This window comes from Erpetoichthys calabaricus, chromosome 1 (assembly GCF_900747795.2).
Source record: "Erpetoichthys calabaricus chromosome 1, fErpCal1.3, whole genome shotgun sequence".
Lineage (NCBI taxonomy): Eukaryota > Metazoa > Chordata > Cladistia > Polypteriformes > Polypteridae > Erpetoichthys > Erpetoichthys calabaricus.
In genome coordinates, this window is record NC_041394.2 from 71,408,019 (window position 1) to 71,433,274 (window position 25,256).

The following is a 25,256-nucleotide window of genomic DNA, read 5'->3' on the forward strand; positions in this document are numbered from 1 at the left end:
CAAAATAATCCATTAGTCCATCTAGTTAACCTTTAAATTGAGTTCTAGATTAAATGGATACCAGAGAGTATACCAGTGGCAGTGAGAGCAAGGCAAGAAATAATTCTGGGTATCAGTCCATCACAAAGCACACTCAAACTCATTCATCAGGGATCAAAATGTAGATACCAACCACCTAACTAGAAAAACTTTGGATGTGTCAGGAAAATTGGAGAAAACTCAGAGACACAGGAAGAACGTGCAAACTCCACACAGATAAGAGACCGGACTTGGATTTGAGCAAAGATACCACACCACAAATGCTGCACCAAAATGACACCCAAGCAGACCATGCTAAAACATATTCTAATTATTGAAGGAATGTCATTCCAGTCTTTTTCTGAAGCACCTGCTCATTCCAGGGTGTACAAAAACCCAAATTAGAATCAGCAGATAAATTAAATTTCTTTTGGGATGTGAAAGGGAAATTAAATTGCTCAAAAAAGAAACCCTGTTGGCATAAAGCAGTGGTTCCCAAACTTGGTCCTGGTGGCCGACTGTTGCTGCAAGTTTTTATTCCAAACAGATTCATATTCAATGATAATAATCATTAAGATCTGAACTCATTTAATTAGCTGGTCCTTTTCACTCTTCTCTAATTCAGCATTCAGAAAAGCACAGTTGCATGGTTTTTTACATTTATAAGACACTTAGAAACATTTCTGTTTTTTCTAAAGCTATATATACTTAATTCTCTTTTGTTGTTTTCCTATTATTTTCCCTTTTTCTGTGTAGTTTGCTACATTTGTTTAACCCTAATACTGACAATTAACAACAAGCAAAGCAGACACTGGGGATGATAAAAGCTGCAACTACTTCAGAGTCAGACACATTAATTAGTAAAAAATCAATTAAATAACCAGAACACCTGGAAAAGCAGAATGAAAATTAGGATGAAAATACTGTTAACAACAACAACAAAAAAAACCCATATAACTGCTTAGTACATTTTAATAAAAATCTACCAAACTTAGTTTTGTAAATTCTACATTGACCACAAACACAGAAAGTGGGAAATAACAACTCACTTAATTAGGCTAGGAGTCCAATGAAAAACAGAAGTTGATTGGAACAAAAACCTTCAGCCACAGTGGGTCCCCCAAGACCAAGTTTGGGAGTCACTGCCATAAAGAGAACATGCAGACTCTGCACAGGTCCCAAAGTTTGAGCTGTGAGGCAGAACTACTGACCACTGCAACTCTGTGCTGTGCAAAATTTAATTTGTCTCAAATTGAATGTTGCCAGCAAGGAAGAACACTGTGGACCACCATGGAACCCATCTTATAGAAAAAAAAAACAACACAAATCAAAGACTAGAAGAACAATGCCTCAACCAGCAGTCACACCGTAAGCCAGAGAAAACTTAAGCAATATGTACTGTGTCTGTGGGAGAAAACATGGAGCAAAAGCATTAGACATTAAAATGTTTAATTCACAGACCCAACAAAATTCATTAAGCCTAACACACACGTCCTCTCATGCAAACACCCGTCCCCCCACTGTTTAGTCATTGTCTTGACTGCTGTCTATCATACACCCTGCAAGAAATCATCCATATGTCCAGCAGTGCAAGAAAAAGGCCATACTCACTGCTAACAGCACACTGCAAAATTTTCAAAAGTCAACAAGAAAGTACTCAGCTGTGGCAGCAAGCTCTTTTTGTTCCCTGTGAGCCACATGTCCAGGTTTGTTATAATCATTTGAATCAGTTAGCACATAAAAACAACAAGCAAGGAGTAACACTTCAAGTTTTGTAAAGAAACTGTCATGACATCTTTACGGCTAGAAGATTTCATTCCACTAGTTGAGTTGTGCAGAAAAAATCCCAAAGTCACTCTGTATGTGGCTAGCTAATAACTAGTTTGGGCGAGAAATGTGTCCAGTCAACTATGCAGTCTCACCCAAGATATACTGTGGCCTTGGCATACAGTTAGGCAAAAGCAATGAGCTTGAGATCACTGTAGAGGAAGTAAGTGTGTCTTAAATGGGAAGAAGGAGCAAGAAGTGAGAGCTTCAGGATGGAATGCCAATGCCGCAAACAAGGAAGAAGGAAAAGAGAAGAGGCAGATGTCCACTTATGTTGAATTGACCCTCCGTAGCAAATTGGCAGGCATCTCCACTCTTTGTTCCTCCATTCTTCCACCCTGAACACGAAGCAAGAGTGAGAAGAAATCTTCATCATCCACAGGTCCAGGAGGGACAGAGCGCTGGTCATCAATCCGGCCCTGCACCTACACAACAAAATAAATGGGTGAGTTTGTCTGGTGGAAGACAGCAAGACATATGGACAGAATAAAGAGTAATGTAGGTTTACCTGATATGACAGGATCATGCTGTAAAGCTCTTCATCTGGGTCTTTCTTTGGAGGCAAGTTTTCCTTAACTGGAATGAGAGGTGAGTCTTCTTTCATTCTGGCAGAAGCTCTGGAAATAAACTGGCTCATCCTCCTGATTGGGTGGAACTCTAAGGGTGGAGATGGGGGTGGAGGAGGAGGCTCTTTGAGTTCAGCCCTCTGGTCATCAAGACGGCGGCCCTGAGTGCTGGCTAACATCTCGAAGAATTCCTCAGTCTGGAGCGATGTCATTGAGGAGAAGAATACTGGAAGCAGAAAGAGAAGAAAAGAAGCAAGAGACTAGCTCATTAAGAAGAAAATTTATTAGGTCAGTCTGTAATTTGTCCTGCCTTGTACTGGGCTCACAAAATGAGATAATGATTTTATGAAGTCTCTCACTTTACTGACCTTGGAAACTCAGAGAATCAATTGATCCGGTAATTAAGCTATCTATTTACAATATTGCATCTTTAATAGTCAAAAAAAATTAAACTACTTTAGAAAGCAGTGTAAGATCGTACGTTGAGGAAATGCATTAATAAAGCCATTGGTGTCCTGATTTGCTGTTTATGTTGATTGGTTGTTGATCACCTGAATATTTAATGAGAATATTAAATAAAACAACTATTAACAACTACATCCATCCATTATCTAAACCTGATTTTGGGCTGTTTCAAAATGTAGCCTGTTGTGTCATCATATAGCTCCAGGAAGAACAAACCCTAGGCAGATTGCCAGTTCATCAAAGAGCTACTGATAATGAATAAATGTAAAGAATTATTATTATAAACAGAACAACAGAAGAGATAAGACAATTTGAAGCTCAGAAACTGACTTTATACAGTCCTTTGTCACATGAAAAGTGATCATGAATGGACAAATAATCACTCAATGTTTTACTTTACACTGCATAATGGTTTCCAAGATGAACATTTTCAATAACTAATTTAAGGAGAAATTATTATTACAGAAAATACTCATAAGATAAGCAAATAGCCTTGTAAGGGGCTCTAAGGAGCAACAGCATGGGATGCTCAGTTAAATAATTTGCATTTATGTAGTGCCTATGACACTGTGCAAAGTCTAGGTGTGTGAAATTAAACAAAATTCCCCACAGTATAAAAAGAGTGAAAGTCTTTCGTAAAAATCTGCTCACACTGAAATGTTGAAGTGAAACTAAAATGAAACTGTTCACATAATTGGTCATTTCATTAATTGAATAATTTATCAACTGTTTTCTGAGAAGAGCAGCATATATACAGTAAATACATTGAATTACATTGAAACTCCCTGGGGCAGCATAGAGGCTCAGGCCTCAAAGATCCGACGTCTACAGTGTATATATATTTATTTTATTTATTTTAAATTTATTACTTTCAAATAGCATTACATACAACTAAATCAAGTTTTACAAAAATAGGTTCAAACCAAATCAACCCCTACCCCTGAGAAAGAGTGCTAGGCCAGCAGAGTAAAACTTAAAAGCTAGCAAAAATAAGTAAATCGATAAATTAATAAATGAATAAAGATAAATGGTGTAAAAGAGGGGAGAGAACCTGCTTCCTCAATTTAAAGCTTATTCTAAAATGTTATTGATTACATCCTGGCAGGTTTTGAAAAAATTTTGTACAGATCCTCTAAGTGAGAATTTGATTTTTTTCCAATTTCAAATAGTATATAACATCAGTTACCCACTGACTTAAAAGGGGAGAGTTAGGATTCTTCCAGTTGAGCAAGATAAGTCTACGTGCCAATAGTGTAGTAAAGGCAATCACAGTTTGTTTGTCCTTCTCCACTTTAAGCCCATCTGGGAATACACCAGACACAGCTGCTTATGGGTTAGGAGGGATTGTGACAACTGTCTGATAGGCATTTAAAGATTTTGGTCCAGAATTATGTTAATTTGGTGCAGGCCCAACACATGTGACCCAGTGAGGATGGATCTTGCCCTGGAAACATTTTGGACAATTTTAAATGAGACAGACGCGTTTTGGGTTTAAAACCTGCACCCAACTGTTATGTCTACGGAGTCTACATGTTCTCTCTGTGCCAATGTGGATTTTCCACCCACATCCCTGAAGACATGCATAACTGGACTGTATGAGTATCACTGAAATGGAACTCTCTTTCTGGCTGATTCCTGACTTGCACTCAGTGCTGCCAATATAGGATTCAGCCCCTCTTTGACATTAAAATGAATTTAGTGGGTTTAAAAATGTCTTGTCATAGATCACTTTAGTTTACATTGCACCTTTCATAGACAGGATAATCATAATGTTTATACATAATATTCTCAAAGAAGCACTGGCAAAACTTTAGACAGAGTACCAAACTGTTGCTGGGCAAACTTACACTCTCATAAAGCCAAAGGTTAATTTTGCAGCATATAATACTGCAAGGATAAACCAACGCAATGTTTGGTTACATAGTAAAACCACAAAATCAATAACACTGTGCATCAAACAGACAAGGGAACGAAATGTGATAAAATAAAATGTCACACATAAAAAAGAAAGTGAAAGCAACAAGTATTCAGCAAACCATCAGGTTTTAAAAGTAATACGTTTATATTTATAGATTTCAAAGCCAACAAGATTTTTAGAGATTCAGCATTCAGTACTGATTTCCCTCTCTCTGCTTGGTATAAACCTTTCCTTTTATTCAGGAAATTGCAGGATGAAGCTATACGATTCCATAAGCTGCATAAAGTTTGATTCAATCGTGTCAACATCCAGAATTTAAAAATCAAATTAACCATAACAAAACTTAAAAATACACCAGACATTTAGAAATATAACTGAAATATTTTGGTAATCTTCCCTTGTGAACTGTTAAAATGAGTCAATACTAAGCTGCCCTTGCTAAATAACAAAAAGTCAGTTATTGGTTCTTTTTACAGTATACTTTGTCTGTAATAAAAGGATCTGAATGAAAGCAGTTATAGATAATTATTTATTCCTCTCTTAAATAAAACTTTAAGAAAACATTTTTTACACGTCAATGTAACTGCTGTCTCACATAATTAAAGCAAGCCTCATATAAACCTGCCTCGTAAATATAATTTTTAACCACTAGGTGGTGACAAAAAGGGGCTCTTTACACACTCCACGTAATACTAAGGTGCTGTACAGTCAAGCAAAATGACACCTTTTATTGGCTAACTAAAAAAGATTACAATATGCAAGCTTTCGAGGCAACTCAGGACCCTTCTTCAGGCACAAAGTAATCATCTTGTTTACATCTTACATGAAGAGGGGGGCTGAGGTGCCTCAAATGCTTGCATATTGTAATCTTTTTAGTTAGCCATTCAAAGGTGTCATTTTGCTTAACTTAACAAACGGTGGGTGGGTGGATTGAGAATTAACTGTAAAGATCTGTGTCAAGGCCAACCAAGGGGCTTCTTAGGGATCCCCTGGAAATTCCATCCTGACTGCAAAAGAAGCCATTTTCAAGCTATTGAAAAATATACTACAATATTTTGGAGCAAATTTAATAATCTATTCTTATTCAAAAGGGTGGAGTGGTGGCTCTAAGGCTAGGGATTTGCACTGGCAATCGGAAGGTTGCCAGTTTGAATCCCGTAAAATGCCAAAAGTGGCTCTACTTCGTTCGTCCGTCCTGAGTATGACGTTAATCTGCATGCAGCCCTGCAAGTAGGCCCTCCAACCTGCAGGGAAACCTTGGGGGTTGGAGGCAGAATTGGCACTCCAGCCACCGCAAAAAAAACCTCACACTGTTCCATTCCATCTGAACTAGAGGGGTGCTGAGGTGTCACCCGTTGCATGGCTACACTCGGGTCCCAATCTGGGACCCTGAGTTGGTTTGTCATGCGGTGGGTGCAGCAATGCGCAGTATCAGCGTATGCTCTTAACCTCTCTAGCTCTCTCTTATTCAAAGTGAACATTTGAAATTAATTTGCTTAATAAGTTTTTAACCAAGGAGATCTTTAATTAAAGAAAATAAAGCAGAGATATATCTTTGTTTCATAATGGTAACACCTTACTTTATATTTTGATCTTTGAGACTTGTCTGTTTTCTTAAATTGGTTGTTTATGGTTTGTTAGATAGTGATGATTACACTTTTTATATTGTACATTGTTGATGTTTTATTTGCATGAGTTTCACCAATCAGATTCAATATGACTGGTGTTATTAATTGCTATGAAATAAAGCGAATTAATGAAAGATTGAACACCCCACACCGAAACTAAAAAGTGTGTGATATTCCCAAATGGTACTAACATATCACTGACAGTTTTTTATTTCTTTATTTTTGTGCTTTTAAAGAAATAAAAAACACAAGATGGGGAGAAATATTTTACAAGTCAAAAGTAAACATATCACTTGGTTCTAATGAATGCGGAGTTTTGGCTCTAATGTGCATTTGCATCATAGTAATACTGTAGCATTAAATCAAACACAAAAATGTGTCATTTAAAGTTAATTGTGACCAGCATAGAATTAAGAGGTAGCTTAAAAGAATACAATTAGTTTAATAAAAAGGGAAAAAAAACTTCTACTAAATATTGTATGACTTTGGTGAGAGGAATGCATTACAGTACTATTTCAATTTATTCTTTTAGTACATTTATATAAAATATAATCTGTCTTTTTTATAAACTTGCATATACCTTGTCAAATTGGCAGAAATGCCAGCTAATATGTCTATATTCTGCTACTTATATTATGTGTATGCATTTTTAAAAATCAGTCTTTCCAAATCTATTTATACCTTTCTGATTTTTGGTAGGGTTCACAAATGATCAATAATATATGCCAATGGAAAAAAGAAATGCAATACTCCTTGTTACACCAGTGCTGAAACAATAATAAACAAAAGAGAATGATGGAAAACCAAAACAGAATGATGAGAAGAACAACAGAAAAACAGTAGCAGCTCTGAATAAGAACAATACATATCTTACATCCTTTTTAACTTTTGTGACTGCCTTTTCAAGCCACCACTGTTTAACACCGCTGCTGCACAGAGCCAATGAGTCTTCGAATCTGTAGTTGTGCATTATATATACTCTTGTAGAAGAGCCTAATAAAACTATAGGCCTTCAACAGGTAGAGGGTCACATCTCTGGATGTTGTCATCCAGGGCATCCCTGAATATACTCTGTGGAATTTAAGGTGAGAAATGCTGCATGCCACCATTTATCACAACAGTGGTGACCACAGCAACTACATGTAGTTTGGAATTGCAGGGTCAGATCCTTAAGAAAGTGTGAGCAGAAGACATCTGACAGGTCACCTTGCTCTAAGGCTAGCAGCATGGAGCCTGCCTCTCACTGTCCTGTCACTGATACAGTCATTGTCTCTGCTGTTAGTTTCAGATGCAGTAGTACAAGTTGTAGATGTGAAGTGATCTCTCAGATTGACCAATCAGATGTGGTGTAGTCACTTGAGGACAACCAGATCTTGGTTGCTTATCAGTCCCGACATTCTCATGAAACCAACAGTGCTTGCCAAAAGTGGCACATGACTTGTCTGCCTCCAGCATGGCAATGATCATCTCGATTGCTTCTGATGAAATTCAGTGTGAGACAAAGGGTGGAATTGTGTTGCAGTAGCATAAGCTTTTAATTAAGTAATTTTTAAAGGTTACATAATCATGGCATACTGTAGACCTGCAGGACATTGTGTGATAAAAGTGAACCTAGCAAGCTTTTGTGTTTGTTGGACTGGAAATGTGTCTCTGGTCAGGGCTAAAAAACCTGAAAATGTTTTGTAAAAGTACACAGGCTAGAACTATAGTTTTCTCTTTCCAGAAAATATTGTTTCTTTTTTTCTCATCAGTATATTTATTGCTAAAAGATAACTTTCAAGGATGTGTTAAATTATCTTTGGGATGCACAACTGTAATTTTGTTTTCTCTCCTACAAGGCCATTGATCATTTAAATTGTTTGAAAATTTAGGATTTTGCAAAGAAAACAGTGCAGCATGGCTATGAGAAGAGAAGGAACACGTATTTTTTAGAAATGCTCCAGCTGGTCGAATAAAAAAAAATATATAAAAAATAAAGAATGAAAAAAAAATAATGCTTAAAAATTACAGTTTTGCAAGCCACTCTTCTAATGTAAATGTGCCAGTTTCGTCTGGAATTTAAACAATTTACTCTGAATAATGAATGATCATGTTTTCAAACAAACAATCTGTAAGTGGCTAAAATGCAGGTGGTCTGGTATTCTGCCAGTTCAGTCAAGTGTATTCTGATCTTTACAAATTTTTAAAGAGCACTCCAAAAGCATAACATTTGGGGAATCATCTATGAAACAACATATCAGTTTCTCGAGGGGATTCCAACCAAGGTTTCTACCTTATGTTCAAATGTTTAGATACCAAGGGTGTAGAGACCAAAAATATTTCAACTTTCAATATTAGTCCAACCTTTAAGTATCCATGCAGTAGAAAATACTGACGACACAGTTGTCATTTCTGATATTACACATGGTAAAAACAAATTGCTCTTTCCAAATATAGCTACATTTTGTTAACCTGCTAGTGCTAGAATGTGTACCTTGACAGTCACTAAATATCTTTTATTTTCAAATTCAGATTCAATGGCAGCATTTGCTAGTATACATCTGCACTCTCCTGTTTGAGGGGCTCTTAAACCTGGGCTGCTGATTGGTTTTATTTCAATGTTCAACTGCAGAACCCAATGTCATGTGAACTATTGAATTAATTTGGTGGCTTCTTTATGCTCTCAGTCAGGGTTCTGGGAAATAACTGACCACATGTACTGGAGTTCTTTTAAGAGTTTTATAAACAAGGCTGCTAGATGAGAGATCTATTATTCCCCTTAATGCATGTCTTGATTTAAGCTCACTTTTTCCTTAAGATTGTTAGCTTTCAGATATCGATCTATTCTGCTTCTTCTAGCTTGTTATTGGGGGGGGGGGGGGGTTTGGGGGGGCACAGCCCATTCTTTGAGTATTGGTTGCAAGGCAAGAATTAAATCTACTCCAGGAGTCAGTATTATATAGAACACACTTACACACACATACTTACATTTACTCATATGAGGGCAACTTAGAGCCATGAGTCAGGCAGACACACACGTCAGGTTGGGTTAAATTTAGGGGGAACCCATAGAAAGCCCACAACGACACACTGGCATCTCGCAAATTTCACTCACAACAGTGACAGAGCAAGTATTTTGTGACCTGAAATCTGCAGATGGGGCGGCACGGTGGCGCAGTGGTAGCGCTGCTGCCTCGCAGTTAGAAGACCTAGATTCGCCTCCCAGATTCTTCCTGCATGGAGTTTGCATGTTCTCCCCATGTCTGCGTGAGTTTCCTCCGAGTGCTCTGGTTTCCTCCCACAGTCCAAAGACATGCAGGTTAGGTCCATTGGCGATCCTAAATTGTCCCTAGTGTGTGCTTGGTGTGTGGGTGTGCGTGCGTGTGTGTGTGTCCTGCTCTGTGTTAGGATATAACGGGTTGGAAAATGAAATGAAACTCTGCAGATGTATGGCAGTGCTAATTACTGTGCAATTCAACTACCAAGTATATTAAATATATAAAAAAAATCTAATGAAATGCAAAAAAGATTTTATGATTCAGGGTGTCTTCAGCACATAATCTAGGTTGGCTTCAAAGCATTTAAAGAGTAATAAAGGTGTCATCTTAAAAGGTGAGTGTCTTCATACACTAATAAATATGTTATAAGATACACCTCTGAAGTGGAAAACAAAAGAAACAGTTATTTCATTTCATGAATACAAAAAGCAACAGGACAACCATTTAAACAAAAATTCAAATTTAATGAATGACTTAGGGCAGCATAGTAGTATACTGATTAACATGGCTGCCTCACAGCTTCAGAGATTCTGGTTTCAATCCTGGTCTGGTTGTTGTCTGTCTTCGGTTGACATGTTCTCTTTATGCCTGTATAGGTTTTTCTTCAGGTAGTCTGGTTTTCCTCCCACTTCCTAAACACATGTACCCTGGCACCCTTTTCAAGGTGGATCCCTGTCTTGCACTGCAATAGGTGCCAGCTCCCTGAGGCCATGAATTGAGAATCATTCAATAAGTGACCTGGCAGCTCTTTGATTAGTCGTTTAGAAAGGAAACTGCCAGACACAAAGAACTCACTGAGATGAAGTCTTAGTTGACTTTGATGAAAGGTTTTAATGAGAATGGGTATTTACCATAACATGGGGTTTCAATCCATTTTCTCCAGACTTATGCAATCTTTTTGTGAAGTCGAGATTTGTTTAAAAAGTACTATGGTCTACTACACTGTGTGGTATCTGAGATGCATTGGCTTTTAGATGATTTTCTCCCAATTAACTACATATGAAGCTAGACCAATAAGATGCTTTCACTTAATCTCATTTGGACCAGTTCTAAATTTGTGATATAAGTGTGTCTTTATTGATTTTCTCTACAAATGCAGTTTTTACTCACCTTTATGTAACCCCTGAGGGGTGGAAGGCTCAGAATAGCAGCGTCTTTTACGCATCTCATCTCGCTCCCTCCGGAACGAGCAGCGCTGGTCATTCAGTCGACGGCTTTGAAACTGGACCAGCAGGTCAATGAGTGCATCAGGAAAATCTGGGGTCAGCCTGTGGGCCTGTAAAATAAATGAAGAAAATGGGAGAACTCCACAGACAGCAATAAATCAGCAATAAGTGAGGTATGGGGTTAGAATTCCATTCCTTCATGAAACATAGAAGAAACTTCCTGGAAACTGCTAGGGCAATGTGGACAATGTTTCCCTCATTACACCTTAGCGGATAAAAGAAAGACTACTTATGCTAGTTTAAAATGGAAGAGAAATTCTAACCTTATTAACCAGCCCAGTAATGAGGCTGCATAGCAGAGTGCATGACTCTTAATGGAGAGAAGGAGGTCTCCAAGGAAAGAAATAGCCACTAATGGAGTATTGTGCTTCAAAAGTAGATCCCGACAGACTGAATGTTTAGTAGTGAGATAGACAAAAGCTTTGCCATTTGGAAGACACAATTCCTTACAGTAATGAGACATATGCATCAGTGGAAGAATTAATGGCATCCTGAAGACAATACTCACCTTGAAAGAGTCGCTGGAGCTGAGAGATTGCCCTGGGGCTTTGAGATGGTCCAATCCTGCTGATCTCTCCTCTGTTGCAAGAGTACAGGAGGTTTCATCATTGGTACTGACACTGGACAGATCTGCTAATCCCACTTTTCCTTCCATTTCAGCCACTTCAGTGCTATTCAGATTATGGCTCACTGTTTTCTTCGTCACTTCCTCTGCATCACTATCTGCCATCCTCTTTTCCTTGATGTCTAGTTCTGAGGCCTCCTTCTCTGAGGGCATTCCAGCCTCTGTTTTATCACAGTTAACTGTGTCCACCTCTTTAGTGATTTGGCCCATATCATCTTCATTCCTCACAGTTTCTTTAATGATAGAATCCTTCTTGGCAGGGTCGTTTGCATCCTCACTGATGTCCTCCAAATTGTTTTCACTGAGCACATTATCCTCACCAGCTTTGCACATCTCACTTTTTCCCAATGCTTCTGCTGAATCCTTTACAGCTTCTTCATAAGCTAGGGACACAGTTCCTGAGTCTAGAGTTAAATCTGACTCCTTTTCCACCAGCTCTTGATATAACACAAACTCCTCCTCCTCCTTCTCATGGTCTGTTCCCTGGTCTTTTTCACTTATCCCTGATCCACCACAGAATTCTGATAAGTGACATCCCTGCATAGCTTCAGCTTCATCCAAGGCAGATTTAATAGACTCAGTCCCAGCAACTTCTGACTTTTGGCCCTCATCCATTCCTTGAGAAATCATCAGGAGCCAATCTTTTGGCCTGAGTGAGGAAAACAAGACAAGAAAATATTAAGCAAAACCACTACGTTCATGACACAGGCGTCAGAACACCAAAACTGCCTTTCATATGTAAATGTGTTTTTGAAAAAAAGATCAGCAAAGCTTACCAGAAATTGTCTTCCAAGCGTACACTTTGCTAGAGCTGAAACCAATTATCATCGAATTTATAGATCATTTTAATAAGGAATGTTAAACCACTTAAAGAATAATCAGAAAACTTAAGCAACCAGAATGGCTCTGTAGGTCAACCCTTCCCACCCTGCTCACCTTGCTCACCAGTGTCCTCCCGTGCCCATATCAACCAAATCAGCAGCAGTAGCATTGGTCTTCATTTCAGCTCAATGAAAAAAATTCAAAGTGCAACCCAAAACAACCTAAAATATATGCGTAGGTTTCCTGCTCAGTAAGGACGACTCTGCGACAGGAAGTGTTTTTTAGTGTGAGAGGTGGTTTCAGTCTGAAGTGAAAACTGTGCAAGAGTGTTGCATTTCACGCCGACGTCCATCCGGTGTGTATGAGTAGATTGCTTGAGCTACTTCCCCATCTCCCTCCCACTTTCTAGACAAACTAGCAGATTTGATAACAACTTTGCATTTTTTCTGTTTTAAATCAAAAGCACGGATCTTTTTCTAGTATAGTCTATTTCATAAGTGGTAAATTTAATTTTATTCTCAATGGCTGCTCTCTGCCTGCAACTCCTTTTAACTATTTTTATTACTGTATACAGAGTGGCCTGAAGACAAAACTGGGGAGTGGTTCATCCTCCCATCTACTGAATCAGCTTAATCCAAATTTAGGATTGAGAGGAACTGAAGTCTGTCATGACAGTTTTGGGTAAAAATATTTAACTCTGGAGGGGATAGCAGCACACTGCATTTTGCATCCTACTCATAATGTGAACAGTTTAGGGAGTCGAATCAACCAAAGAAAAAACAACTTAGATGAGAATATGAAAACTGCACACAGATAGTGGTCAGGCTGGGATTTGAATATGATGTCCTGGAGCTTTCAGGCATTAACCACTGAACTACTGTAATGTGACAGTATTATACTGAAGATTTAAAGATTTTTTTTTTAATTGAATCCATCCATCCATTTTCTAAACAAACTTTATCCTGAGGGTAAAGGGAAAGCAGAAGCCAATCTCAATCTCTGCCTCTGACTTACTGTTTGCACCTTGAGAGTTACTTACCCAATGCACCACTTGTGACAATTAGAAAAATTCATATCAATGATTCAGTAAAGTACATCAGAGATGCTAGAGTACATAAAACTAATTTTTTTTAACAGCGTTTCAAATAATTTTTCAAGCATCCTTAAACAGTATTGAAATAGACTGAAAAATAAATGAAGGAATTTCAAATTTGGGATCTTTAAAAACCTGGGAGCACAGACCCAGTTATGGAAAGTTTACACTGAGGTGCACGCAGACTCTAAAAGATCAGCTTTGTATTTATGAAGGTTGCATCTCTAGAGATGCAGCATTCATAACTTTACTACATTTTCATGCTGGTCAGGCAAAGGCACTTGTGGAAATGTTGAAAATGATGCTGACTGTATTAGCCCGTACATTTCTGAACCTTAACTGTGTTTCTGTAGCAAGCCTTTGAATATTTATACAAATAACAGCAGTATAAAGATCCATCCATTCAGTTGGCTAATAACAGTGTAGCACGGAGCAGCAACATAAATCAAAAGGATGCATAAGAATGAAAAGGACAATCACTGAGCCAGAGCAATCAGCCCAATGTTATGATTGTGGGAGCAAACTAGAGAATGTCACCTAACCACTGGCAGAACTTGCAAACTTAATATAAAGAGGTCATTTCAGCTGAACTGGACTCCAAGTGCTGTGAGACAGCCATGTTAAATGCTGCATCGCTCTGACAATGTAAGGATCCAAAGAGGAAAAAATGCAGGGCTGGAGAAGGAAACTTCCAAGTATTCAAAAAGCAACAGATTTACAAACAATTTGAAGATATCAAGTGACTTTTAGTGTTCAACTAGCAATTTTGAAAGCTGCTTACTCAAGTTCAGAGCCACAGGGGCTAATATGTGCAGCATTTGGCAGAAAGCAGGAATCAACCCCACGAACCTCAATAGTTCTTCAAGAACATCTCCTCCTTTAAAATGTGCCTTTTTACTCACTGTGTACCAAAATTCCTTTCATGTATGGTGGAATTTATTAAACCGTACCCTATATTATTCTTGCAGAAGTTAACTTTCTTTATTTATACAGTGACCATTCAGATTCCCTCAGTGCCACATTTGAATGCAGCTGTAACATACTTTTATCCAGCACAGTGAGTGATATTCCTAACTCCATTGTCTCTGTAGTATTTGCGTGTTGTCTGTTTGTGTAGTCTTTCCTTCTACACTCCATAAATGTGCATGTTGAAGAAGAAGGCTGATAAGCAATTGGCCCTTTGTAAATGTTTGTGTGCATAAGTGGGCACAGCAAGTAATCACATCTAAGACTGAGATGCGCTTCAGCCAATTGCAATCCTGAAATGGGTTAAGTGAGCTTGAAAATGTATGTATATGATTAGTGTCATACAGTATATTCATATGGAGACAAGCATATCATATAATATGTCATTGACCATTAGTAATACAAGTGTCCAGATGAAATGCTGGGGTGTGATCCAGGCCATCCTGTTTACTCAATATAAAAAGATGTGTCAAAAATAACAGGCATGTGATGGTACAATAAGAAACAAAATGGCTTAAAAGAGGTTCGGAGCTCCTTCGAGCGGGTGGCTCATTTCCCAAATGAGATGCCTCCTTCTGGAAGCACCCTGCTTTTATATATTGTGGACTGGAATGGGCAGAGTTAGTTGAATAAGCATCTTCTTATAGATGTGGTTGGAAAAAGAGACAGAAGTGTCAGTGATCGGGCCCCCTGGTATCCTGGGGTGGTATTGCTTACTTATGACAAGCCCAAAAGTCACCCTCCGATGTGTACAAATTACAAATGATAATGAAAATAACAAAAAGACTGATAGAATTTCTTCCCTGTCCTTGTTTTCTTCCAATATAAAGCGTCTAATCATATTCAGAATAGAGCCAACAGAGCCCACTAGTGACCAAACAAGATTGCTCAGAGGAACCGGACAAACACACACACACATACACATTAGAGTTGAATTACATAGTAGATTGACAAAACACACAAGTGAGCTGTAAAACAAAAGAACACAGAGAATAAAACAAAATCTTTCTGCCTCATTTGGACTATCTACACGTTTTGCCTCTGTTGTCCTTTGAAGTGGTTTCCGTTTTTTCCCCAAAACCGTACTATCTGGTTTTTTGCTTCCAGTCTCTTTGTCTGAATATCTGGCTTCTCTCTCTCTTCCTGTTAGTTAGCTTTCAGCGTTCATCCCAGCACTCCATTTAGCCACAACCTTAACGTTCCACTAGCATGGAGGAACACACCAAGACTTGATTCTTGGAATGACTTTTAGAGATGGCCAACTGTGTCTACAAGCATACCAGACTACAGTATCCTTTAGAAGACTCTGGTGTTGTTATACCAGAGACAAGCCTCTAAGGCAGCTTAATCTCAAGGGCAACAGAAGTCCAAACATCCATAGCTAATCTTCTAGTCCAAAACTTCACTTTGAGTATCAGACACATTTAACATTATAGGTGCAAGTACAGAGAGTTTAAATGAGAATATAACAGATTATATGACAAGGTGCCACTCACTCTCTCTCCTTCTTTACTCTGATGTTCATGGCAGATGTGCTTCTGATATAATATGCATAGTGACATGGCACAGCATTCCTTGGCAGCCTCTACCTATCCACAAAAACATGCAGAAGGACCTGCCATCTGCCAGTAGTGGTTTCTCTTTGTTTTTCTTCAAAACCTGTCAAGGTCTTATCCTGTTTTGTGCTGCTTTTGTACTGATAGACTTATTATACAGTATTAAAGATGTTTTAACTTTAAACAGAACTTCTAGTTCGATTCGTGACAATTACCTGTTTAACCCCTCTTTTGTTCATATTATGCACTTTTGTAGCCATCTTATATGCAGCATTTACTACGTTTCTTGATGTTCATCTTTTCTCAACATAATCTAAAATTTACAATGTAATTTTCTTCAACCCCCTTAATCCAATCCAAACTTACTAAACTGTATAAGATAAACTTTTATACCAAACGAATTTTGCCAATTTTTAGAGCTTAAAAAACTAGGGTGGTTATTTTAACTAGATAGGAGAAAAGAATGAAGCAATAATGGAAATATGTTCAATGACCCTTAACAATGACTGTTTAGTTAGAGTCAGGTGCAGTAGCTTCTCTGGCCCCAAGAGCAAATGGTGTTTTCATACTGAGCCAATGTAGGAGGTCACATGATAGATAGATAGATAGATAGATAGATAGATAGATAGATAGATAGATAGATAGATAGATAGATAGATATGGCTCTATAATCAATGCATAGATTGATAGTTATCAAAAGACCTTTTAGCATTTGCTTTAGAAATAGGATGAGGATATTTATGAGGTTAATGCATCACATTTCGCTGCTTCCCCTTTCTCTTTGGTCTTTTTGTCGTAACTTCTCTAAAACCAGACAGCACTACCAGAAGGCATGGGGGAGGGAATCCCCACACTGATGCAGGATTATTTTCAAATGTTTAGATTCAGAATCAGTGGTGTCTATAATGCTGTAATCCGTTATACTCTGATAGATTATTGACTCCATCAGTGATAATGTGCTCTTGCTCTGCTAAAGCAAAGACAAAATGTATTAATAAAAGCACCTTGATATGCAGATGCCACAAAACACCTCTTGTACGTCCCAACTGATTTCCTAATAGAGAAGATAAAGTTCACAGACAGAAAATAAATAATAGCATTCATATGTGGATTTTGAGCATGGGAGAACAGAGGATGGCACATCTCCTTGTCTTGCACGTAACCAACCGCATGCACACGTTTGTTTGCCGTTAGCTACGAGAGTCTGTGGTTAAATTCGCTTCCTGTCTTGGGGATTTCCGAATAGGAAGTCAACAACCTCGGCTATACAAGATGGTTGAAGCTAAAAACAAACGTCAGACGTGTCTCAGCTGAGCAAACATTTTCCTGGGTTTACATATTTGGTCAAATGGTGAAATCTTCTGTTATTATGGCCCTGGTAAGCCAGCCAACCTCAAAATGTGCAGTGGGCAAATATTGTCTATAGGTGTTGTCAGATTGTAAAGGTCAGGCTGTCTCATTCATAGCAACCTTTTCATAGCTGAAAAACGGCTTTGACAGTTGCCCCTTTGCTTAATTTTGTCTCTGAGTTCCTAAAGACTGTGGATTCCTTGGGATGATGCCAGGCATGTCTAGTAGCACACCTCCTTTCCAGCAGTCACCTTCTCAAGCCAAATCAATCAAAGCTAAACAACCCTGTAATTAACTAACTATCAATTATTCTTATGGTAATCACTTTCCAAATTGCTGACTTGTTTGCCTTATTAGCATGCACTGAGGTGACAGATTTATGCTAGGTCTGTCTCCTTTAATGAACCTAATTTGCTGTGGGCTTACTGAATGCAACCAGCTGCATCAAGTCGCTTGCACTGTACAGGTACAGAATGCCAGGAAAAGAAATTGGAACAGAGGAAGACAGGAGTCTATAAAGTGTGAGATCTTTTACATCTCATTTGCTCCAATGAAAAACCCACTCAGTTACTCCTACTTAAATTATTATAATGCAATTAAATGGACTGCCAGATCCAGATTTTTCTTTGAGAAAAGGTTATTTTTAACTATTCATTTTATACAAAAGTAAATATCTTTCTTGCAAGACAAAAGTGCACATAACAACCAGCACCATCTAGTGCATATTTTGTAATATTTCAGTAAATATTGATATTTATGGATAAAAGAGCAACTTCTTTATAAACCCACACATGATTCTTCAGGGTATCATCTTAATGACTGAGATTATCTGCAACCTTTTCCTTCTTATTCTTCTGAATCAATATGAGCCAGCTCTATAAAAGAATAATCTTTGAACTTTACAGAAGTTAACGTTAAAAACTTGCATCAGCCTTTCAGCTAATCCTTTTCCAAAGCCTACTGATCCTTTACAATATGCAGTATTGCCTGGATAAATTAGTCAATTCAGTTCCTAGAAGTCTGTCAGTTTCTCCTTTCATCTGCGCTCAGACCTGCTTAATTCATTTAGTTTCAGACAAAGACTAAAATGACAGGATTGGCATCCACCAGCCTTATATGGGGCACCAGTCTACTGCAGTTCACATGCACTTACTTATCCATTGTAAGTCAATTTAAACAGGTTTAGTCTTGGATTTGAATCTGTTTCTACTGGAGCTATGAGACAGCAACAATAACTACTTATAGTTCCAATTTTTGTTCTTGACTTTTTCTTAATCAAAAGCCAAATTGTGCTGCCAAAGAAACGTTTTTCATTTAGAGTACTATGCCCTGTTCTAATTATTCTGAGGAAGGCTACATGTTTTTGAAACAGGGCAATTGAATACAAAATGGATGTGTGAGGAAAACTATCAATTTATTTTATGAACTTGGGTAGATTGGTACCTGAAATCAACCTCAAAACTGTGCCTCTTCCTGCTAAAAGCATCAGTTTACCTGGCATTCAAAAAATGTACATACAGTGCCATCCATAATGTTTGGGACAAAGACACATTTTGCTTTGATTTACATCATGGTGCCCTGGAATAGGGTGACGATGTATAAAACGTGTTGTAATTTCTATTTGGTGAGATCAAAAATGTATGCAAATACCCTTGAAATTAAAGTTTGCAATGTGCACTTTAACCACATCTGAATTCTATCACTTGTCATTTTAAACTGTGGAGCAGAGGGGTAAATCATGAAAAAAATGTGTCTTTGCCCCAAACATTATAAATTGGAACATTCTCCCTCCAACTGGCTGCTTTACCCCCAAGTGCACACTAGATTTATTGCAGATCTTATGTTGTTTGGATGTGAGTGTAGGTACATATGGGAGAGTCATTTGTGACATCTTGCCTCCTGTCTTGTCCAGATGCTGCCAGATAGTCTGTGGCCCCAGAGATACAGTAAGTATGATGTGCGACAGACTGGCGCTCTCTTCAGGGCTAGTTCCAGCAATGAGTCTGGTGCTATCAGGACAGACTCTGCCAGTAGCAAGCATGCAATATTATTCAGAATTGTGTAAACTCTTCACTGTGAGCCATGGGAAGCCAGACGTCAGGCCGTGCAGAGACGGATTTGGCATAAAATTGATCTTAGCTTTTCAGATATAAATTCCAAATGATGATATTGTTGGTTTTAACAGTTGACACCAGCAAATACTATTTAAAAGTTTGACATTCAACATCAGGAATACTTCACTGGGGCTCAGAAGGTTGTGATTCCACCTCACAGATCCAGTATACTGCGGTGAAATATCACACTTCGTCATTGTTCATGTAGACTTTGCATGTTCTCTTCATGTATGCATAAGTTGTTCACAGACAAACCCCAAGAACTGCCGGTTAAGTTGACTGATAATTCTAAACTGCCACACTATGTGAGTAAGAGTTTGGCGTGATGTGTGTATAAATTTGATCATGCATTGGCCTGCCACTCTGACCAGGGCTATTTCCAGACTTCTGCTCAGTGCTGACATGATGGGCGCAGGCTGTCTATAACCCTGATCTGGATTATTATATGATTATGAGAATATTATATGATTATGTTGTTTACTTAAAACAAAAAAAAACAACTCGTATTAATGGTGACTGTAGGCTAATGTCATCCATGCAGTTATTTTTAATACTGCTTAATTCAATGTAGGGTTTGAGTAGCACTGGATGCAGAGCTGACTCAATTCAGGAGGGGTCAACAGTCCATCACAGGACTGTAATTCCACCTCCACTTAATTGTGTAAAATGTTCACTGATCCACTCATAACTTGCAACAATATGGATGTATATTGTATGTGCAAAATGTACTTCAGAATAAAAATATTGCTACCAGTATTCCATTAAGATTGGGCAAAAAGAAAAAATTAGATAGGTAGTCTAGAAATGTGAAGCTTAAAAGTTTGATAGCAAGGCAAACCGGATGATCCTGAAGCAAAGACACTTAATCTCACTTTGCCGGAAATAAAATTACAAGCTATATGCCTGTGTGGAATTTGCTGGATCCTCTAAGCTCTGAATAGAAATTCTTTAAGGTACTCATGTTTTCCTGCCACGTTCCAAATTGGCCCTATATAGGTGCAGGTGAGCCCCTCTGTGGAACTAGTGCTTCTCACAGCATATGTGGGAGTGTCTGTGTGGAAGTGTTCTCTGTAATGGACTGGTGCCTTAATGAACCTTATTAACTACCTTGTACTGGTACTCCTTGCACTGGCAGGATAGGCTGCAGAAGCTACAATCCTAAACTTGGTAAGAGGATTAGATGATGTATGAGCAAACGGATAGGACGATGGATGGATGGTCTAAAATACCAATTCCTTTTAAACAAAAAAAGAAGCTTAAATATTGACTAAACATACGCTTAGTAACCATTGTCTAATCGTTAAAATCGGCCACCACATAAAGAGCTGAACACACATATGGTAGGCAACACAGTGAAAGTGTACAAGAAGGTGAGAAAAAATTAATTTATTCCTGTCCTATCTGAAATATTAAGATTTATGAGATAACTACCATCCATAAGGTTCATAGGCTTTCAAACATGTTTCTATTGTAGTCAATAAAAAACATAGAAAAGTGACAACAGATAATAAAACAGACAGAGGTACTTAAGATACTAGACTGGCAGTGGGGTGATATCCAACACTGCAAAAAATGAAAGGAATATTGGTATAAGGTGGGACCAGATTTGATTTTACTCTTATTTTTAACATAATGACTGTTTATTTTGCAGCAGTTCTCCAGCACTTCAGGTTGCCAAATTGGTTTATTATCACAGTATGTGTGGCTGTCCAACTATGAATTGGTGTCCCACCCCACATCCCTATAATGGAAAAAAGGATAGATAGATAGAAAGATAGATAGAACTGTTTATCTCTATTTTAGGCGCTGCTGAATTCTGCATTTATGTGTTTCCCTTTATGTCTTTATGTGTGATGGATAAACAGGTTGGCTTAATACATTTATGTAAAGTGTCTAACCAATATAATTAACGGCCAAAAGTTTGTATTATCCATCTTCTAAAAACTTTAGCTCTAAATCTTGTTTTTCAGAGTTAAAGACTGTATGCTTGTTCCACTCTGTCTGAGCAATAACCATGGAGTAAAGCTATAAACTGAAATATCAGTTTTCACACTGCAGTTGACTCATTTAGTGACCCTGTAAGTGGCATGAATTTAATATACCTAGAGTAGCATAGTGGTGCAGTAGCCAGCACTGATGCCCTTGTGGAACATGTTTAGTTTGAAATGGTTATTGTCCATGTTAAGTCAGCATCTTCTCCCAATGTTTCCAAAGCCTTATCTTGGGTACTCAGAGATGTGTAAGTGAGGCTGTTTGGCAGTTCCATAGTGGTTGTGTGAGTGTGTATATAACTAGATTCTGCAACTGACTGGCACACTGTCTGTGTCTGTAAAAGACTTACTGGAACTGTTATATTTCAATGCTTTAGTCAAAGTGTACTTCCTGGGCAAGAAAAAAAAACTGTCCATTTACTTCAATAAGTATTTAAAACAATACTGGTGAACATTTCTAAATGGCTACAGGTAAGTGTTCCAGTCCTCCCCTAGTATGAAGCCAAAGTAAAAAACAATGAAACAAATAAAATCCTTGGTGTCAGATGTAGGCAGACTTCAAAGAAATGTGTTTCCAACTGGAAGCGATAAATAAACAGAGACAAAGCACAATGTTACTGACCTAAGCTGGATGAAGATCTAAGTGTTAAAAGGTGTCAAAAGTGAACTACCAAAGTGTTTGATAAATAAACACATTTTAAAACCGGGGTTCTCTGATTTGTAAGCTGTTACATAACAGCAGTGCAGTGTTTGAGTAAAAAATGTCTAAACTTAAAATGGTTATTACTTTAATAATGCCAGTTTGATACTGATAGCAACAAGCTTTTAGTCCGTGCATTCCAAATATATTTTATATCCAGGCATTGTTCCTGCCTTGTGCCTTAAGCTTGCAGGGATAGTCTCCAGCTTCCCCGCGCTGGATAAAAGGTTTAGGAAGATGAATTGAAGGATGTTTCTACAAACGGCTTTCCTGCGTATTCGCAATACTCAGTGGACGACCGATTCATTTTACCTGCCAGTATTCATGACTTCCCAAAATGATCAGGGAGTCGCAGCCTCTCCCAGCATCAACTGACAAAAAGCCGGGTCTTGTGTCAATCGCATTAGTAGATTTTCGCCTGACAGCCGCCGAGTCTCTATGAATACACTTTATCCCACTGGTTTCGCACCGCATACTCTGGATTTCTGTTCAAGCTAAATGAAGCAGATGAAGAGGGGAGATTCAGTTTAGCTGAAGAGATTCTGCTCTGCAGCTATTCCCTCCAGAATTCGTTGACAAACATGCGGCAGCACTTGCTCTCCCAGTACTCGCGACCCGAGCTGAACTTTCGCTCCCACCAACCGAACTCTTCGCCCTGCTGCGATGACTGCAGGAACAGGCCACCCACCTCTGGATCGTGACATTTACGAGGCTTGTACTCTTCTTCCATTATCGTCCTTCACTACCCCCTGGTGGACTCAGCTCAGGCGCTCCGAGCGGCAGTCCCACTTCCCGTGAGGAATCGCTAATTCACAGCGCCCTGCTACGACTCCTACCCTTTTCCTCCAGATCCCCCTCCCTCTTATTTCTGTCCTCCTTCTCCTCCTCCTTCTTCTCCTCCCCCGCGGAGAGAGCTGCCTCTACGGCTCCAGCCTCCGTCGGCTCTCCAGTTACTCACCTCGGCGGCGGCAGCGCAGCGGCGCAAAGCCAGCATGTTACAACAACAGCAGCAAACAACGGCGGCGGGATCGCGAAATGGGCCCGGCGTGCGAGAGCCAAGCCTGGCGGCTCACCCGTCCATGCACCCCATGAACCCCGCACACCTCCAGTCGCCCTCGCACCACTCGGGAAACCTGCACGAGAACGGGGCCGAGACTCGGAGGGACATCGGCGACATCCTGCAGCAGATCATGACCATCACCGACCAGAGCTTGGACGAAGCGCAAGCAAAGTTAGTACGGCATGTCGGGATGGCGGGGCTCGATCCCCAGTAGGCGCCCACACCGAGGCTCGGCTGCTCCGTTCGCCACCTCTCTGCTGCTGGGCGCTGTCTGCATAATTAGCGTTAATCCGAGATAATTGTCTCGCTTGACTTGTGCGAAGGATCGCTCCGATTGGCGTGCAGAGGTGTTGTGTTTACGGAACGCAAACAAGCGATCGGCACACTTTTGTGTGAGCAGGCAGGGGCGAGTCAAGCTTTTCTCTCCCTGCGAACTTTGGATGTAGTTTCTGTTGGGAAGGATGGGCGTTTTAAGCGTCTCATTCCCCGATCGCCTACTTTCTAGTGTTTGGTCGGGAAATGGAAAAAATGCACACGTTTGTGTGTGTGACATGTAACGCAGCCAGTGCAGGAGTACCAGATTGTTAAATATTTATACATATTTCAGGGTTGAATCATTGAACAATCACCTGATATAGCTCCAAGTTTTTCTGGTTACTGTTAACGTTTGTGGACTGAGATGATCTTTTTTTTCTCCTTTTGCATCTCTTGGGTCCATGACAGATCCAAAGTAAATCGAAATCTAGAAGCCTCTTTATTGTTAATCTCTTAACAAAGGACTAAACGAGCGCACGCTCGATCTTTATTGTGTGTATTCTTTTTTGGCCCAGGTAGACAATACCTTCACTAGTTTGGTGTGACAGTGGCGGGACTCATTTAGCCGAAACAAAAAGGCTTTATTGCCCCACTAGCCTAATAAATCACGTTTCAAAAGAAAACAAATTAAGCTTGATTGGCACTATTTCAGATAGCGATCTCAGTTTGGTTTTGTTGAAAAGTGTTGTTTCTTAAAGTAGCCAGGATTTTTTAAGCTTTATTTTATGATGTATGGCCCAAAGAAAACAATAAGATATTTTTCCAAAACTTAAGGAGCTCCGCGTCGTGCGCTTTAAACACACTCGTAGAGCTTTTCATTAAGCGACTTTTCTTTTGAACCCTATTCACATTGGAATCCCCGTTTTTAACATGTGTAAAGTTAAATGAATTTCGGATTTACATTTGAACAGGCATAGAAACGGCGCACCCCCTCTTATTGTTTCCTGGTTTTACATTTATAAACATTTTTATAATTAAACTTTTTTCCTTTTATTCGACAGAAAGCATGCTTTAAATTGCCACCGGATGAAACCTGCTCTGTTCAGCGTTTTATGCGAAATCAAAGAGAAAACCGGTGAGTTTCTTTTTTTTTTCTTTATTTTTTTTGTCGCCCCCCTACATTGTTTTGGTTGGCGCTGGTTGTGATGAAACTGCAGCTCGCTGTCGGACATGTTGGCTCAAAGCACTTTGTGGTTTGAACGGTGGCGCCTTTCCCCTAGTTGAGCCACAATGCCTACTGTTTCATAAGACGACGTCCCGCTTTCATTGCAAGGCCCTGTTCTGCGATGTTGCGTACGCTTCAGCAAATACTGATTATCTTCCAACGTTATAAGTGTCAGAATGTTCGCTTTTGGAGCGAAGTCGTCTGGTTTATGGGTTTCTAACTTGTGCGCGTTGCGTGCGGCCGATTTGTTTATGTTGACTGGCCTTTTCAGGCCCTTCGCCATCTTGGCTCGACTTTGGCAGTTTAAACCTTAGCAAAGCTTTTACGGTATTTTTTAATTACACCGATCCATGTGTAGAAACAACGTTTCATCCTAAACACGATCACCGATTTATTATAAACTTTATAACTGGGGGAAAAAACTGGGAAAAGGTATGACTTCTGTTTACCACAATGTGGAACTATATTGTTGCATTATGCCAAAGTACTGCTGCATTTTAATGTGATTTAGTGGAAAAAGTTATAGAAGTCCAAGGCGATGAATGATCGTAAGTAGGTACTTTGGACTGTTAAGCCAGCAGCCCGTGGGTTCTC

The 25,256-nt window shown here is 39.1% G+C and overlaps 2 protein-coding genes across 4 annotated transcripts in view; one reads left to right on the forward strand and one right to left on the reverse strand.

The window, feature by feature from the left end:
- Window positions 1-972: 972 nt before the first annotated feature.
- LOC114651737 (uncharacterized) lies at window positions 973-12,655 on the reverse strand. Of its 2 annotated transcripts, none has more exons than XM_028801672.2 (5): window positions 12,467-12,655; window positions 11,414-12,179; window positions 10,790-10,955; window positions 2,354-2,637; window positions 973-2,270 (listed from the first exon to the last, which is right to left on the reverse strand). In XM_028801672.2, exons 2-5 carry the CDS (start codon window positions 12,158-12,160, stop codon window positions 2,115-2,117), a joined length of 1,353 nt encoding a protein of 450 aa, XP_028657505.1. In that variant the 5' UTR covers window positions 12,161-12,179; window positions 12,467-12,655; the 3' UTR covers window positions 973-2,114. The 2 variants fall into 2 exon arrangements, with proteins under 2 accessions (XP_028657505.1, XP_028657514.1); XM_028801681.2 differs by lacking the exon at window positions 12,467-12,655 and adding an exon at window positions 12,307-12,426.
- A 10,223-nt stretch (window positions 12,656-22,878) lies between these two features.
- The window catches only part of pbx2 (pre-B-cell leukemia homeobox 2), a 44,697-nt gene continuing 42,319 nt past the window's right edge, over window positions 22,879-25,256 (forward strand). Inside the window, exons 1-2 of one of the 2 annotated variants that reach the window (XM_028801704.2) lie at window positions 22,879-23,353; window positions 24,499-24,572. In XM_028801704.2, the coding sequence (XP_028657537.1) occupies window positions 23,115-23,353; window positions 24,499-24,572 (313 nt within the window). In that variant the 5' untranslated portion in view covers window positions 22,879-23,114. The remainder of the gene's footprint in view (window positions 23,354-24,498; window positions 24,573-25,256) is intronic. The other variant, XM_028801695.2, reaches the window with a different exon arrangement.

Coding starts and splice junctions, on each gene's coding strand:
- LOC114651737 (XM_028801672.2), bottom strand. CDS start 12,160: ATGATTTCTCAAGGAATGGATGAGGGCCAAAAGTCAGAAGTTGCTGGG. Junction 10,956..11,413: donor GCTCCAGCGACTCTTTCAAG/GTGAGTATTGTC, acceptor TTTATTTTACAG/GCCCACAGGCTGACCCCAGA. Junction 2,638..10,789: donor CCCTCAGGGGTTACATAAAG/GTGAGTAAAAAC, acceptor TTCTGCTTCCAG/TATTCTTCTCCTCAATGACA.